Here is a 17,953-nt window from a genome sequence, read left to right on the forward strand (position 1 = left end):
TGCATTCGTTTCATTTTTCACCCTAATTCAATCAGTTATTAGAATATTTGTGCAGTGATAATAATTATTATTAATTAATTATTAGCTTAATTCAGATGTAACAATTTGCTGCGGTTTGAATCTTATTTTGATACGACCTTGACCGCACAACCTCTCTGGTGTTGCAGGCCACAGATCAAATAATAGATTTTCGCTTTGTGCAAAAAATATTGATAAGCTTTATCATTTGTTTCAATATATCATATCTCGTTATCTGATCTATATTTTTTTTAAATTAAAAATCGTCAATTATGCAGTGTTAGATGCTATCTTTGACAGGCACCTAATCATGAGTATTATCGACGACCTTCTAGTGTCTTTTCTTAATTCTGTACATGAAATCAAATCGCTGGTGGCCTAGCGGTAAGAGCGTGCTACTTTAAATCTGGAGGTCGCGGGTTCAACCCGGCTCGTACAAATGAGTTCGGAACTTATGTACGAAATAATATTTGATATTTACCAGTCGCTTTTCGGTGAACGAAAACATCGTGAGGAACCCGAGCTAATCCAATTGGCAGTCAATTTCGTAAAAACTAGTGCCTACGCATTGGCGTAAGAATTGTCTTGGGATTAGTTGCCAAGCGGACCACCACCATGAGCCGTGGCAAAATGCCGGGACAACGCCTGGAAGATGATGTGTAGATTTATTTTGACCGAACAACTGTAACAATTTAATAGCGGGAAATAAATTATTCGCGAACGGTCCAGAAAGCAAAATGACTAGTGTAACATTTTGCCTGTATCGCTTTTAGTCTACAACGCGAACGGCCCAGAACGCAAAATGACTACATCATTTTCGTCGTTTTATCTTTACGTTAGCGATGTCGACGCCGTGAATCGAATCTGTGTGGTTTGGCCGTCGGCCATTTGAAGATAACTAACGAACCTAACCTACCTGTGTGATATAGAAAAGTTGTCATTTTGCGTTCTAGACCGTTTGCGATGTAGACTAAAAGCGATATAGGCAAAATATTACACTAGTCATTTTGCGTTCTAGACCGTTCGCTACTACCAAATAAAAGGCTTTTTATTTTAAATTGATTAACTATTTATGAATATGGAAAATTAATCTGTGCAAAGTCCATGAAAAGTCCGTGCAAAGTTAGCTTGGTCCGATCTGCGGGGTCTAGCGTATTACGAGACGGTGCAGGTAGCGGTGTAAGATAACCCCATGTAGCAGGCCTTCTTGCCCCGCACCAGTCGGAAGTACCCCTTTTCCCCCCACCCTTCCCCCCACGAGTTCTTGAGAGTCCAGTATTTCTTCCCGTTTTCTGTCGGAACACAATTCCAATATTAGTCAGTATACAGTGTGGAAAGATAAGTCGGGCCCTGGAGGGAAACTACCTTAAATCCTTAAGTTAGTTCATTTTACTTAAAGTAGACATTCCTTTATTTTTAAAAAGTAATAAAACTGCATTTAATGATTTTTCTTTTTTTTTTTCTTCAATTTGGCTTGTCTAAAAAAATCTTGAGTGCTAATATATATTCGATTTTATGAATATTTTATACGACAGACGAGTGTAAGATTTGTTTTAATTAATATGGATTTCCGCAAAGTAACGCCTGACTCTATTCACTACTCGATTCATCGTTGGCGCAATTGCGCAGCGACGCCATTCTCCATAGCACTGATTAGGCGCCGACGCTCAAAAGACACTAGTCTGCTGTCGCTCAAGCAGTCCCAGTCTGTAGCGTCATTCAAGGCTAATTTGAAGAAACTTATGCTTTCCAACCAAGCGTGATTTGGTTAAGTACTGATGTTTATTAATTTTTTTTTGACACTTGTGTATATATATATAATTATATTATATGTAATATATGTTTAGTATTTATGTATGTAGCATGTATTTTATTTACTTTTGGACGTTTTGGTTAGTTTACTTTTAAAATGTTACTGTGCATTCCTTAAGTTTGTCTATCTAATTTGAATTCTCCCCTCATCTACTCGAAGGTTAGCTGGAAGAGATCCCTTGCAGGGATGAGCTCGCCTTTGTACCTTTATTTCTGTAAATATTATGTAAACCTGTGTTGTGTACAATAAAGTGATTACTACTACTACTACTACTACTAGTGTAGCCCTCAGCTGCACTAACTGACGCGGCCGCTTTTTAAGGATGACTCACGTTAGACCGGGCCGTGGCCGGGCCGAAGCTTCCGGAGCTTCGTTTTCTATGGAGAGCACCACGTGATGCATAGAAAACGACGTCGGACGCCCCGGGCCACGCACGGCCCGGTCTAGCGTGAGTCATTCCTTACCCGTGCGACGGGTTGCGAGGGTCGAAGTGGACCCTCCGTGCTCCCGCGCATGTTTTAGCAGAGGCTCGTAGAGACAAATCAACCAGTTAATGGCTCCTCTATACGATGGGCCAACGCCGGCCACTCCAAGGGACGCATTGACGCAGGGAGCAAGTGACATCGCTATCTCATTCTACCGCATGGCTGTGTCCCTTGGAGTGGGCGGCGTTGGCCCATCGTGTAGAGGAGCCATTAGGTTTTTACCTATTCCATAGCCAACCAATAATACGGCGTGATCTGCCTCGCCTTTACACTCCTCACTCTCCTCAGGCGTATAAATGCCTTTCGTATATTCATATAGTTCAGAAGAATCCAGACCTGTAAACAATATGTATACTGTTTAATCTCTTATATCCTGAAAGTGGAGTACCTATTAAGTAAGAAAAAATATCAATGTGACTAACATTTAGACCAGCGGTCGGCAACCTTACCTAGCAGCCAAGGGCCACATGGCAGTTCACGAAGTTGACGTGGGGCCGCACTTTGGTAATATTTGTGACTTTACAGACATTGTCGTTTGTCAATATTACATACAAAATAGCCAGGGAGGTTCGCGAGCCGCAAGCGAGAGCAAGCGAGAGCCGCTGGTTGTCGACCGCTGATTTAGACCATAAAGAATGTACAATGTACTTACAGCTTACAGCCTAAAGTTTAGACTTGCGTAAGGTGGTCGTACTAGTGCTCGACATGCTAATGACCAATAGATGACACCCTGCTCTCACCTCTATTGACAATGACTTAAGTTTCAAGATGACATGTACTGGGACCGCGTCGAGCACCAGTACCACCACCTTAATGGCCCTTAGGATGATTTTCAATAATCATCATCACCATTCTACATTCATAAATGATAATTTAAAAAAACAAAACCACTTTCACTTATTCTGGCTGGCGGGATACCGCTCTGGACCGATCAAAATGGCGTGCTAGCTCTTGTGTTGGAGGCCAAGACTCATTTTGGGTCATCGCGCCAACAAAGTAAGTAAGTAGGTACTTTCACTTATTCTACATAAGAACTTACCCACGGCCAAAGGCCCTGTTTCGTACAAAAACTGCTTTAAGGTTTCTTCATCCTTCGGTACAAGTACTTGAAAACTTGTCACGGTAGTAACATATGTCTTATTAATTCCATTCCACATTTGACATATTGCCGGTATTCCAGTGTAAGGGTATTCACTTTCCGGCGTCACATACCCCTCATTGAATTTGGAATGGAAATGATAATAACTGGAAATGCAAATGCAGTACAAAAATCTCGACTATTTGTTGATTGTTATCTTGAGTAGTACCCGGGTTTCCTATTGCTTGAGATACTTAGTATAATTATTCAGCTTTAGATGCTTTAGGCCAGAAATGCATATAACTTGACTCGCAGAATGCAAAAATAGTTTTACATTACGTACTAGATGTAGACAAAAAAAGTCTGCAGCGAATTTAATGAGTTAATGCGTGGGCTATCAAAATCACTACAGACTTTTCTTGGTCTAACTCTATTAATTTACTACTTATTCGTCTTATTTGGTCATATTCATAACTAATTATTCGTCATGTCCAAAACTAATTAATAACAATGTCAATTAAAGGTGACAGTCCATTTCCAACGACAACTGCATTACTGTTATTTTAGTATGGAAATTGACAATGACAGCGACGCGTTCAGTACGGGGAGTGCAGCTGCAGTTAGAAATGGAATGTTACCATAACCCCGTAGATCATCGCTTAGCAAATCCCTATCCCGTATTAGGATACTGATTCACTATACATATTAAATCCAGCATAGTGCGTATCGGAGTACGCATTATGGAGAGCGCCGTACCTTCATACATAAAGGAAGCATACTTCCTTTATGCTTCATATGATACAATAGTACATTGTGCAACATGGGCCGTAAGTTGAATATTGCAAACGAGAGTAAGTTAAATCGCGACGGCTTGCCGGAGCGATTTATAGACTCGAGTTTGCAATAATATTACGCCCCGAGTTACACACAATGTTTTTCATTACACTTGCGATACAAAAATTAAGTATAATAAAGACTAAAAAATGTTAATTATGGCACTAGAAACTTAATAACTCCCTAGGGAGATAGCTTTTTCTATAACTCCCGCTAAACCTGCGTGCAATTCCACATTTACTGAGCGAGTGTGATGAAAATAAAGTAACCTGATAAGTGCACAGTTGCACACCTAGTTGACCCTAGACCACCCCACACTAGCGTCTTTTGGGAGTTTTGAGCGTCGGTGTCTAGACAACGCTATGGAAAATGGCGTCGCTGCGCAGTTGCGTTGCGCCAACATTGCGTCGAGCTCGGGAGCTAGTGTGGGGTGCCCCAGATCATAGAGTGGCCCTGGCCCTAAGGGCCTGATTCGGATTTTGAAATAGACATCTATTAGACATCTTTTAGACATCACCAAGATACGATAACGATATGTTTAAGATCTAACCTGTCAAATTTGACATTTGCGCGATTCTGGAGATACTCTTGAACGATTTCCACAGGATATGGCTTAGAGATCCAATTCACATCTAATAGATATCTTACTCTATCTAACGTAAAAGTGACATTGGTTGCCCGAATTGCGCTGCAAAAGAGAACTAGTTGATATCTAAACTATAACGTATCTAGAATGGATCTAGTACGTGTCGTCTCTTGTGAATATCTTGAAGTTCGAATACGGCAGTAAGTCCTAACTTCGCTCGGTCGATAATCAATTAATGCACTCACTACATAAGATCATCCGGCCACCCTTCCATACAAGTACTGTCTTTTTTGTTTTTATTTGTAGCGCAGTCTATACCCTCTTGCTCAGACAAAGCGATTAACTCCTTGTGCTTAATCGCGTACTGCCCCTCAATGTTTCCTGTGAAATAATTATCATACAAAGCCATATACAAGGTAGCCCATTTAGATCGGTCAGTATGGGAAAATCTAAAACTACAGGGTCATTTTTGGACCGTGAGCCATATTGTGCGAGGTGGTTAGGTAGGCCATACTGAACAACTTTTTCTATGGGACCAACTTTTTCTTGTAACCTGGCTCTTTTGCGTCAAATCCGGTAGTTCTGATTTTTTGCAGACTTGTTTATGATGATGAATCAGAACTACCGGATTTAACGCAAACGCTAAATGTATAAAATTACTGTATTACTTATACAGTAAAACCAAAAAAATATTTTTTGGTTATTTGCTTAAATAACTTGTACCCTGTATATTTTAAAATTATAAAAATATATTTGAAATTCGTAAGATGATATATAACACGATATAATTTGAAAAACTTTATTTTTTAACTATCTTATTATTTACCCCCCAAAAGTGTCCCCCATGTTTAAAATTCATTTACTAATTTTAATTTACATATGTATACCCAATTTCAATTTAATTGGTCCAGTAGTTTCCGAGAAAATAGGCTGTGACAGACGAACAGACAGACAGACAGACAGACAGCCAGACAGACAAACAGACAGACAGACAGACAAACAAACAGAAAACAGACAGACAGACAGACGCACGAGTGATCCTATACGGGTTCCGCTTTTCCTTTTGAGGTACGGAACCCTAAAAATACAAAGAGAAGAGACATACAAATACAATACAATACAATATTTTATTTGTAGGTTTTTTACTTTTTAGGAACTTTTAGTTATTTAGTTTAATTCTTTTTTCTTTGTCTATATTATTTTGCTTATATTTAAGTTTAGTTTTTAATTAGTTTTATGTTTAGATTATGTAGTGTATTTTTAATTGTAATACAATACACATAAAAATGAAATACAAAGTAAACATTGGATACTTACCAGTGGCACTAAAGACCCAACTGCTCTGGCAGTGGCCCTGGTCTTTGACGTGCGTGACCGCGTCGTGGTCGCGCCAGTCGAACTGGTCGGGCGCCGTGACCGCCTCGGCGGGGTACTCCAGCCTCATCGCGCGACCATCACTCGCGGCATCAAAGCGCTTAAAACCCAGATATTGGCGTCTTTCTTCTGTAGTCAAATCTGTGAAACGGGTGATCCCAACCTCGTTTTGTGGATATCTCGCGTTACGTTCATTAATCCGCTTTAGATTTTGCTTGAAAATGTCAAGACGTGTCAAGTATTCTTCGGGATTATATGTTTTGCCGTGTTTCTGGACAAATTCTTTGAACAGGTTGTCAGCCTCACCAATGTCGTAATATGGCGGTGACTGCGCGGAGGCGGTGATAACCACCAACAAAGGAATTAGGAGAAACATGTCTAACAATAGACGTGACAGTGTCTACTGTAAAGGAGACGTGCTTGTTCTTTATATTATACAAACATTAGGGTCAGTCCATTTTAAGGCGTAGCTCTTCCATCTCAACTTATTAACCGAGCGAAGCGTACCTACTGTCACCGTTTCAGCTTCTGCAACGTTTGCTCCGTTTCTGTTGTTCTCCTCTACAGGTAACATTTCTCAACCGTTTCTCGTGAAATTAGTACGCAAGTTTTAAACTGAATTATTATATTTTACTGTCAATTCATCATCTTTAACTTAAGAAATATTCTCTTGTCGGTAGAGTATGGTCCAGCTTTCCCTATCTTGTGCCAGCTTTGACTTTTTGATACGACACGGCCCCTACTTTTTTGACTTGTTCTAAAAAGCTGCATCTGGGTTTTCCTCTACCCCGCTTGCATCTTATCCAGGATAGTTTTAATGAAGTGTCAAGTCAGTCGATTAAATTTTCTAAAATGCGGGTCTATGGTAATTCGCCAGGTTTACTGCTTACGGAGCTACTATTTCGTTTTTTAATAGAGGGAACTTTCCAAATCTTATACGCGTTCATACAATAGTAGTAGTGAGTTTTGTATTATAAAATTCAAGCATAAATTTATACTAAAAAAGTGACATTTGATGAAGTAGAACTGCTGCAGAAGTCAATTTGTCTTCTTCCTTATGTGTTCAGTAGATTATATGTGTAAACAACATATTGGCAGGGTTTATGAAGTCGGTTTTATCTATTAACTAGCGACCCAAACCGGCTTCGCACGAGTTAACAAATTATACACAAACCTTTCTTAAGAACCGCCCTATCTATTATAGGTGAAAACCGCATTAAAATCCGTTTAGGAGTTTATCGCGAACATACAAACACACAGACAGACGCGGTGGGGGACTTTGTTTTATGAGGTGTAGTGAAAATGTATTTTACTGATCGAAGAACTTAGCCTTAAGTTATTTGTAATAACTTATTACATATTTACTTTTATTTCAAACTTTAACATTTAGTTCTATTTTATTAGCTGAAATAGTTTAGGTTATCTACTTTGCACCAGCAGTTGGAATTTATTATATATTTTTAAATCATCGTTGCCTCTTATCTATTACAAGTATGTACATATTATCGAAAAAAATAATACATTTTATAGCTTTTTGAAGGTTGGCATTCTTTTACTATCTTTATACAAGTATGTAGTTTAATTATACCAACTAGGCCAGGAATGTATTATTTAATATCCTTATTTTATTACAACCAGTGAGAAATTACACAGACACATAGAATAACACATTTATCGACCACGTGAAGTGAGGTCTCTCGTCATACACATTTTATTGTCATGCCAAAGAGAATAAAGTCTATATAAAGACGGATTGTTTAAATTACCCGTAACATTTAATAAATTAACTCACCTCTTTTAGCAAAGTTGTTAAGAATTCTTAGTGGTATTTTTTTTTCAGGGGCAAGACAACTTTTGGGTTGGCGCCAATTTCTTAAAACATAACCGAATTTAATAAAAATTCAAGCTGAAACAGCTCTAGGACTCTTATTTATCATAAAGTATAGCCAATGTTTATAAACTACTTTTAGATACTTATTTTAGAGGATTTGTGGTTTTTTGTCCCATTACCGGTTCCACGTCCATTCCTGTCCAATCCTGTCATCTATAGGTAATTAATTATTTTGTAGATTTTTTTCAAAACTTTAGACCTAGTAGTTTTGGAGATTAAGGTGGGGGGGGGGGGGGGTTATGGTCATATTTTGGCTCTTTTCTAAAATATACCAAATAGTTCTTTACCTATAGATGACAGGAAAACCTATTAGAAATATGCAGTCAAGCGTGAGTCGGACTAATTACTTAGTTTTTGATCTGACCCCTACGGGTTTTAAAGGCAATTCACTCGCGTTTCACATATAAAAAATACCTTGTTAAAAATTGGGTCATTTACGGAACCCAATAACGCGAGTCCGACTCGCACTTGGCCGGTTTCTAACAAGCTTTTATTAGGTCGACCTGTAAATATGTAACTAACTATGTAATGGAATCTAAGGTAACTAATTTAACCATCTTCCAAGGATCGTAGCGTCATGAAAATTGGCAGCTGTATGTAGTTCTGATGACAATACAATAATATGGTACTGTCGAACTGATCTGATGATGGAGACAGGAGGTGGCCATAGGAACTCTGTGATGAAACCACGCAACCTAATTGTGTTAGGGGTTTTTAGAATTGTGTCGATGAGTATTAGTTGTCGATCGTAAGAAAAGTACAGTCAGCGATAAAAGCTTGTACCAACAAATTAAATTTTTGCCAAAAACTTATTTATGCTTACTGTTACTTTCTCGATGTTTTTGCCTTTTGTCAACCACTTTGTTTCTTCATCGTTTGGGGCATTCCACAAAAAGGACTACCTATTTCAGCTCACTTTAACTGTATCTCTTTCTCTCTTACACTGAGAGAAAAGTACACTTAGAATTACAAAAATAAACTTAATCTGGGGACAAGGAGAGTTAACTAATAGGAACAAATTGACCTTTGTAATTTCTATTAGTTCTTGCAATTTCTATTATCTTTTTGTTGAAATTATTTTTGGGATTACTGAGCTGTTTGTAGAAATAAATAAACTTTACAGAAATAGTGAAACGTCCATAATTATTACTAAAACTTCATTTTTTTCCCCCAGTACAGAACTGTTTTTTAATTCCTGGTGATGATTTTTCTCTCAGTGTAGTTATTATCATTCTGTTTGATAAGCTTAGCATCTATGTATATGTAGTGTTAGCAAATTAATAATTGTATTTACTACCTTAAGAGTAGTTAAGTGTAGTATATTTATTTCTGTTATACATGTTTTCGTGAGAGCTGTTAAGGAAATAAGTGAATGTCCTTAGTGTATCTCTGTAAACTTATCTCCTGTTCACTTATTTCTGTTCGCTTTCCACATAAATAAAATAAAATTTAATATTGTCTGAGACGTGACGCGTATGGCATCTACCTTAATATTAACCTGCAGAAATCTATAGGTATTATAAATATACCGTTGAATTTAACGCTATGGGGTTGGCCGGTGGAAGTTTTTAGCAGATGGCGCCATCATAGCTTGCCCTGTCATTCCATAGAATTGTGTCAATATTTTGTTTTTTTTTTTAATACCCTGCGGATGCCAGCCCTTTAACCCAAATTTCATAGAAAAAGGGGCAAGCTATGATGGCGCCATCTATGTAAACCTTTGAGAGTTGCCAACCCCATTCCGTTAACACCACTCCGCTGCACCAAAAATGCTATAAAATTTACGATGTCTGCCTATCACATACATAAAAAATTCGGTTTCTTAGTTTTCAAAAAATAGCGTTACGTGTGTGCTTACATCGCTTACCCATTTATCTATGGCAGCGGTCGGCAACCAGCGGCCCGCGGGCCGCATGCGGCCCGCGAACCTCTCACTTGCGGCCCGTGAGCCTCCCTGGCTATGTATTAAGTAGAGGATATAATATTGATAAATGACAATGTCTGATATAAGTGATAAATATTAACAAAGTGCGGCCCGCGGCCACTTCGTTAACTGCTATGTGGCCCTTGGCTGCTAAAAGGTTGCCGACCGCTGATCTATGGGATGAGAATAGGGAACTATCTATCCAACAATTTTTATGGAAATCTGACGATTTATATGAATTTTTGCACGGAGATTTTATAGTTTGTGTGCCGGGGCAGGACAAAGGTAAAAATAAAAGCCTGCAATCAATGTAATAAACTCAATAATGTATTATGAGTCGGTCTATGTAACGGTGCAGGTAGCAGTGTACCATTGCCCTAACATACACGCCCCTCCTCCTCTTTTTATGCGGAAGTAACCATGTTCCCCCCATTTCGAGCCCCAGGAATTCTTGCAAGTCCAATACTTTGTGCCGTTTTCTGCAAAACAAAGTTATCATTATCATTTTTTTAAATATGGCAACATGATTACATCGGGTGTATATGAATTATGGAGGGTAGAGGTCAGGGGAAAGCTCTTTTATGGGAGAATATTTCCAGAAATTTCCAGCTGTCAGCTATAAATAACAGCAGGTGGGGAGACACTCCTGACTTCGGTCGAACTCGGCTCCGCTCGGCTCAGCATTGGTCCGAGCAATTTTTAGGGTTGGCACCACGTGATTTCCTTTTGCGTGCACGACCACAGATAAGATAATCACTTGATTTTTGACAACCCTACATAGCCGAAAGGGATAGTGCCATGTATTAGAAAGAGATAGCATGATTCGACCCTGAGCCGCTGTCAAACTTCGGGTTTGTAGGAAGTGTCCTTTCTGTACGGTAGTACTATTATTTCTTCTGTGATAACAGTTCCAAATCTCTCCACAGTAGCGCTAGAGTAGGTAGCTAAGAACGTAGGCCTTATTCACGGAGTGAAGAGCGCTGTCAATGATTTGATGGCTCCTCTACACGATGGGCCAGCGCCGGCCACTCCAAGGGACGCAGCCATGCGGTAGAATGAGATAGCTATATCACTTGCTCCCTCTAACGCATAAATGCGTCCCTAGGAATGGCCGGCGTTGGCCCATCGTGTAGAGGAGCCATGAAATTTTTTATCAATTATTTTAGGTATGGCGACACCTATTGAAGGTTTTTGACGGACACTTTTTGATACATGGAGATTGTTTTGCTTACCTCTACCATCCATAATATGAACGTTAAATGTAATTTTAAATTTTTAATTAAACTACATGTACTTAAGCAGGTCTATGACTAGTTAATTGTAAAATTTTGCCAGTGTACAGTGCACAGGATTTGTAGTAGACGTCTCATTATTGACACGTCCATTAATAGGGGTCTTTTCTATTTATAATGTAGTCGCACTAAACAAAGTCTGCAGTGGATTTGATAGCCCACGAAGTGTAAGTGTTATGTATACGTCATAATTTCATAGAAGAAGCTATCAAAATCGCTGCAGACTTTTTACGGTCTGACTATACCGGGTGTGGCCTGTAATATGAGCAAAAAATTTTACCGTAGGCTGTACTCCTCATACTGACCAACATTTGTTCAGCGAGTTATAAAAATAACTTGTGGTTTGATTTTTAATACACTTTAATGTTCATTCTAAGACGCAATGTATTGCAAGTTTTGTTATGTTTAAGGCGTGACAAGCAACGTCAATCACAGTGATATGGCGTGGCGATGGCGTCCATTGAAAATAATATTTATTTTGTACGAAAAATAGGGAGTCTAAATATTACATAATTTTTAAAAGTTGAACTAAAGTGTCACCGTTTGAGGAGTACAATCTAAGTTTTAATTATTTGCTCGTGTTACAAGCCACACCCGGTATATGTCGGTTTGACTCAACTCTTGTATGTATATAGGTATTAAGTATACTACCTACCTATCCCGTAGCCAACGATCAACACGTGACAAACGTATACCACACCCCCATGAGTGCACAAATCAGGGGTCATAATGCCTTTTTCATAGTGGAACAGGTCACTCCCAATTATAACTGAAATATAAATGGCATAATTAAAAAAATCGGTCGAATACGGTAAGTTAGGTACTTATGCTACCAATCAAATGATTATATTTTTTTAGGAATACTATTAAAGTAATCATAGGTAGTATAATGTACGCGGTCAGCCAAGAAACTCTATCATCTGATTGATAGAGTCTAAAAGTGGTAGACCACTTTCTTGGCTGACTGTATACCTAGCTATACGTAGGTCACTCGATAAGGGGCCCACTGATTAGTTCACAGTTCCGAACAACTGACAGGCCGATATACCGTCCGGCGGACTGTTACTCAGTGGGCCCCTTTAAGGTGCTCGAAATTAAAAAAATAAACCGCACCTGTCTTCTATGTTTATAAAAAGCAAAGGGTCTAGCCGCAATCCCATAGTGAAACTGCCCCTGGCTGATTGTATACCTTTCTAAGGCGCGTTTATTTGTCTTATTATAAGATATCGTTTTACCAAATTTCAAGCCTAGAATCCCCTTGGTTCGGCAAAAAAAATAATAATAATCGTTTTTATTTTTTTGTAGCTAAACTAGTGGTTCTATTGTTTTGAAATTTGGATATTATATGCATCTAATAGTAGTTCATTTTCAAAAAAAAAATCAAGTTTGTAACTTGTTTATAAAGGCTTAAAAATATATTTTTAATTTTTTTAACTTTTTTTTTAAATACTTGTGAGGTAGCGACAACCTCAATTTTTTGTTATTTAATGCAGAATATACTATTGCATAATAGTATTTTATGCAACAGTTTTATAAGGGAGGTCAAAAAATGTGAGTGGCGTGGGTAACAATGTGAGCCGAAGGCGAACATTGTTAATAAATACGCCATGAGCATTTTTTGACTACTTATACAACGTTGCATACAATGCTTTTTCTATGAGTAGGCAATATTAAATAAAATACAAAAAATTACAAACAAAATTTTATTTATGAAAATGTCAATGTAAATTTTTGATAGTAGGTAATTACTATATGTATGTAACTGTTGTCTGCGACAAGCACCCATAATACCAAATATTACTGCAACCTGTAACAAGAAAAAGGAGAATTAAATAATATTCAGTTTCAATGCAAAAATATAAAATGTACATAAATATAGCTCGTTGTACTGTGTACCCTAAATCAAAATTTTTTGTAACATATACCAACCTTGCTTAAAAGATAGATCTGATCCGGTGCTTCCAATTAGTCTTTGAAAATACACCAAAGACGTTTTCAGAGAATGACGAAGTTTTGTGCTCCAATCTCCACGCCATGAACTTCTCGTAAGATTTGTCGTATAGGTGCTGCGTTTAGTATTTAGGCAACAATTTTTCGGTCGCTGCTTGTGCTGTAGCGGATATTTCTTCAGGTGTAGAAACGATGTTGTCCTCTTTGTCCATTTTCAACACTTTTTATGAACGCAAAACAAATAGTAACGCAAAGTACTCAAAGAACAAGAAATTACCGGGAAAGGCGGGAAACGAGAAACAAACGAGTAATGTCTATGGTTATGTTTTTTTAAAGCCGTTACACACTACCGCACCGCACCAGGGTCGTGGTGCTGTAGGGTATAAAAGTATTTTTTATTATGTTGGTAGCAATGAACTCAGTACAAATTTGTTTCTTTTTTAATAAAAACCGTATGCATTCAATCGTTTGTCACGTTGGTAGCAATGTACCGTTATGTGGCACCTGCTACCTTGCACTAGCTTACCGTATCGTAATGTCTCTAAAACGACACAAGTGCTTTTTTGGGCAATAGACTATAGACTTTTAAGGAGTATTAATAATGTATGCCCTTATATGTTCGTTCGTGACTATGTAAATGACAGATAAAAGTACACGAGTAGAAAAAATATATTTTTTGTAAAAAAATCCATTTGTGGCAACAAGGTAAAAATTTCTTACTAATGAATGCATACAGGGGCAGTTTCACTATGGGATTGCGGCTAGACCCTTTATTCAAAAATAGAACACAAGTGGCCAATTAGCTAAATTAATCAAAATAATCGTGTTGCAGTCATATTACTATGACCGTTCCCGCGGTTTTCTTTGAAACGATGGAACTGAACCGGGAATTAACGTACTTTATGATTTTAAATTTGGTTTAACGAACAACTAAGCTTACAACAACGATTGCAATCATCATTAGGGAAAGTTCCATATTTTGAAATACATACGGCTCGATTCTGAAAATGTATTAGATCTCTACTAGACCTCAACAAGTTACGATATGGATAATTTAAAGATATTTGTAAGATAGATATGTCAAATTTGACGTTTCCGCGATTCTGGAGGTCCTCTTGAACGATTTCGACAAGATAGATATGTCAAATTTGACGTTTCCGCGATTCTGGAGGTACTCTTGAACGATTTCGACAAGTTATGACTTAGATATCCAAGTCACATCTAGTCGATATCTAATGTAAACCTAGTTGATCTCTATATCGTTTCTAGATCTTGTGATTATCTCGTTTCCCGAATACGCGTGATAGAAAGCATCCATAACTCATAAACAAAAAAATATTCGTGGTAAAGACAAATAAATGCCCTTACTAGGCTCCGAGCCGACCCATATACCTCCAGCTTTGCAGGCGGGATCCTTAAAAAATATAATATTTTTATATTTCAATTAACACTATAAACTCTCGCGTTTTGTACACATATTTAATTACGCAAACGGGTCTACCGCGATATAATTTAATTTTATTTTTTATTTTTATTACATACATGGAAAACCAACAGCTGTAAACATTTCTAAAAACTAAAATAGATTTACAGAGCCAATTACAGGTTCTCACTTATAAAAATTAAGTAGGTACCTATACGAAGAATAATAATATAATTACAAATCAGTTACACACACAAGTATCAACAGCACAAGCCAAGGTTCATGAGTTCAGCAAGCTGCAAAACTGCATAGGCACATTAGGAATGGAATTCATTCATAAAGTGGCATAATTTCATTGTTTTTACCTTTAATTCCGACGTTTCAGCTGAGAACAATGAAATTATATCGCGGTAGACCCGTTTGCGTAATTAAATATATTTCAGTTTATTACATACGTGCAGCCAGTGGTCCGGTTTCATACAAAATTTGTTTCAAAGATTCTTCAGAAGCGTTGAACACCTTGAACGAGGTAACACTGGTAACTGGTGTCATCTTCATCCTTTCCAAACAAGGTCCTTGCTTCCCCTTAAAAGGATACTCTTTTTCTAACGTTATATGCTTTTTGTGTTCGCCGTATCCCTCATAGTATCTGGCAATTTAGGGTTCAATCATTATAAGGTAATCAGACTAATCAGGGTAAAGGATGACTCACGCTAGACCGGGCCGTTCCCGAACCGAGGCGTCCGACATGTCATTTTCTGATCGCTGACAGGCGTGTCTCACTCCGCGATTTCGTCGCTTTGCTACAGGTAGCTAAAAGTACATCCGTTCGGCCCCAATTTTGGGGTTTGCCATAAGCCGCGCGTGGCGCTGTCGCCACCTAGCGGCCATATCTGTGCTGATCGTAACAGACGCGTTTTGTTAGGGAGTGAGTCTTCTGTACCTAGTACTATTATTTATTCTGTGTCGCTGATTACGTGATTCTCGTGGTCCGTCCGGCCCCGGTCCGGTCTAGCGTGAGTCATCCTTAAGGGAAGGAAATATAGCCTTTCGTGATAATGTTTCTATGTTTCTATTTTCTATAGTTACATACAATATCTGGGGGAGCTTTGCTTGGAAATGTTTTCACGTAGGTCACTCAATAAGTTAAAAAAAAACGTTTTGAGATGCTCGAAAATTAAAAAGGACCCGCACCTGTATTCTATGTATATAAAAAGCTAATTTATTCAAACAATTACGTTTATGATTTTAAATTTGGTGGCTTAGGTATTATATTGATTATTTACGTAAATATCATAAAATACTAACCGCATAACGTCATGAGGGTACCACCCCAGCGGCATGCAGTCTTTACTCTGTTGTTCAGAAAGATCAAGACACTGCTTATGTTTTATAGCATATTGCCCTTCAATATTCCCTGTGAAAAACACATTTTGTTTAGCAAAATATAGTAATACCAACGTGACTAGGTATGGTATATAACCTTCTTTCTGAGCAAAAAACCCAAAGTATAATCCCAAAACCTCCCTGGCAACGGGAATGCACTTATTACCTTTTGGCCAACCTGTATATATAGCATATCTATCTCATATTATATCTATCTTGAATGCTTATGTCAAACACGTTATCATAAAATGAGAGCGTAACTTCTATTGTATGACGGCGGCTTTTCGTGTGACTCTTACTCTCTTACTCTGTCTTCGAAAAACTCACCCGTAGCGGTAATAATATGATTCCAATAATCCCCCTTATTGATTTCTTCTATTACGCCAGGTACCACTGCCCCCTGGTCCCGCCAGTCCCACTGCTCAGGAGCCGTGATAGCTTCAGGAGGATACACCACCGTTGTCATCATATCAAGCGTCTCCCATGGCATACCACCCATGCCGCTTTGTCTCTCCGCATCTGTCATATCTGCGAAACGAGTGATTCCATACTCTTCCGGGTGCCTGGCGTTGCGATCGTTGATTTCCTTTAAACTCTCCTTGAAAATATCGAGTCGCGTCAGGTATTCTTCAGGGCTGTATGCTTTCCCATGTTTTTTGATGTACTCTTTGAACAGATTCTCGGCGTCTTCTAAGTCGTAATAGCGTTTGGCTGAAATCTGCGGCGCAGTGGCGACACAAATTATCAGCAAGATATTTAGTAGGTACATGGCCTTATACTGAAAAAAAAAAGCTCATTGAGTTTTAATTCAAAAATCAACTGAACGTAAGTAATACGTAATGTTAATGTTATGCAAACATTTCTTTTAAAAGTGGAATGAGTTCCAATACTTACAACGGGTATACACGCTTAGGTACTCAGTCGTATTTGATTTTTCCTTTCTTTTATATACAACTGAAGTCGTTAATTATAATTTACGAGTATGTCAATTTACAAGGATATAAAATTTATTTTATCAGTAGATGTAAAAAATGTCATGAACGTTGGAGTGCGAAGGAATATTTTAGCCAAGGCTGATTTGTAATGGGCATACCTCCGCACAAGTAAAATTCCAATTTTATCGAAGATGGAATAAACGACGATTTTATTTTAATGAATGTTGACCGAACGTTGGCGAAGGTCTCCGTTTCAACTTGTGCAAAAATACTTTCGTATGTACTATGTCCGAATGTTCTCCTGTCCTTCAATTCTCAACCGATTTTCGTGAAATTGTGTGAGCAGGTTCAATGTTTAAATTGAGATTTTTGTCGATTATTTTTTTGGACATTGCTGAAAATTGAACTTATGGAGTAGGTCATGTACAGAAGACCGGTTACATGCTAAGGGTTTTGCCCACCGCTGAACAGCTGCCAGGCGCCCGGATTAATTAATAATGATAGTGTGACACACTAACTAGAGGGATTTCGTTAATCTATAAATTGCAAACTTATTTCCGTAGCTAGCTCTTAGACACACTTCAACACACACCACACACACGTGCACAGACGTGCACATCAACTCGTTTGTGGTGCGCGTGCCGCGACCACTGCAGGGGACCATCGAGCGCGCCGACTTCTGGCCGAAGGGCGATTGTGCGCTACAATGAATTTTACTGTCCGGCAGTCCGAGTTTTTACGGTCCAATATGGCACGCCATTAAAAGTATATAGTAGCTTGTGCACTAGACGTAATTTTACCGTCCGGCATTTTATTTTTCCCCATTCCGGACAGTTTTTTTCCGGTCCGAGATGACAGTTATGAAAAACGTGTTTATGCTTGTGCACTGCGTCTGAAATTAGTATTATTCAAGACTTGGCCGGGCGGGGGCTGGCTAGGGGTTACCTCTCTTTTAGTAAAAAGA

The 17,953-nt window shown here is 38.4% G+C and overlaps 2 protein-coding genes across 2 annotated transcripts; both read right to left on the bottom strand.

Moving 5' to 3' along the window:
* Window positions 1-1,173: 1,173 nt before the first annotated feature.
* On the bottom strand, window positions 1,174-6,564 carry LOC134663395 (procathepsin L-like). Its single transcript, XM_063519759.1, has 5 exons — window positions 6,132-6,564; window positions 5,060-5,195; window positions 3,356-3,561; window positions 2,539-2,652; window positions 1,174-1,310 (listed from the first exon to the last, which is right to left on the bottom strand). Exons 1-5 carry the CDS (start codon window positions 6,562-6,564, stop codon window positions 1,174-1,176), a joined length of 1,026 nt encoding a protein of 341 aa, XP_063375829.1.
* Window positions 6,565-10,345: 3,781 nt separating this feature from the next.
* On the bottom strand, window positions 10,346-16,823 carry LOC134663396 (cathepsin L-like proteinase). The gene is made up of 5 exons (XM_063519760.1): window positions 16,382-16,823; window positions 15,977-16,085; window positions 15,124-15,317; window positions 11,951-12,064; window positions 10,346-10,482 (listed from the first exon to the last, which is right to left on the bottom strand). Exons 1-5 carry the CDS (start codon window positions 16,821-16,823, stop codon window positions 10,346-10,348), a joined length of 996 nt encoding a protein of 331 aa, XP_063375830.1.
* Window positions 16,824-17,953: the final 1,130 nt, after the last annotated feature.

This window comes from Cydia fagiglandana, chromosome 4 (assembly GCF_963556715.1).
Source record: "Cydia fagiglandana chromosome 4, ilCydFagi1.1, whole genome shotgun sequence".
In the NCBI taxonomy this organism is placed as follows: domain Eukaryota; kingdom Metazoa; phylum Arthropoda; class Insecta; order Lepidoptera; family Tortricidae; genus Cydia; species Cydia fagiglandana.

What these genes read in the sequence shown, in the direction of transcription:
- LOC134663395 (XM_063519759.1), bottom strand. Translation starts at nt 6,564, where the DNA reads ATGTTTCTCCTAATTCCTTTGTTGGTGGTTATCACCGCCTCCGCGCAG. An exon ending in TTGGGTCTTTAGTGCCACTG is followed by an intron (nt 5,196 to 6,131) that starts GTAAGTATCCAA and finishes ATTATTTCACAG; the next exon opens with GAAACATTGAGGGGCAGTAC. An exon ending in TGGCCGGATGATCTTATGTA is followed by an intron (nt 3,562 to 5,059) that starts GTGAGTGCATTA and finishes TTGCATTTCCAG; the next exon opens with TTATTATCATTTCCATTCCA.
- LOC134663396 (XM_063519760.1), bottom strand. Translation starts at nt 16,823, where the DNA reads ATGTACCTACTAAATATCTTGCTGATAATTTGTGTCGCCACTGCGCCG. An exon ending in TCATATTATTACCGCTACGG is followed by an intron (nt 16,086 to 16,381) that starts GTGAGTTTTTCG and finishes TGTTTTTCACAG; the next exon opens with GGAATATTGAAGGGCAATAT. An exon ending in GATCGTTGGCTACGGGATAG is followed by an intron (nt 10,483 to 11,950) that starts GTAGGTAGTATA and finishes TTTGTTTTGCAG; the next exon opens with AAAACGGCACAAAGTATTGG.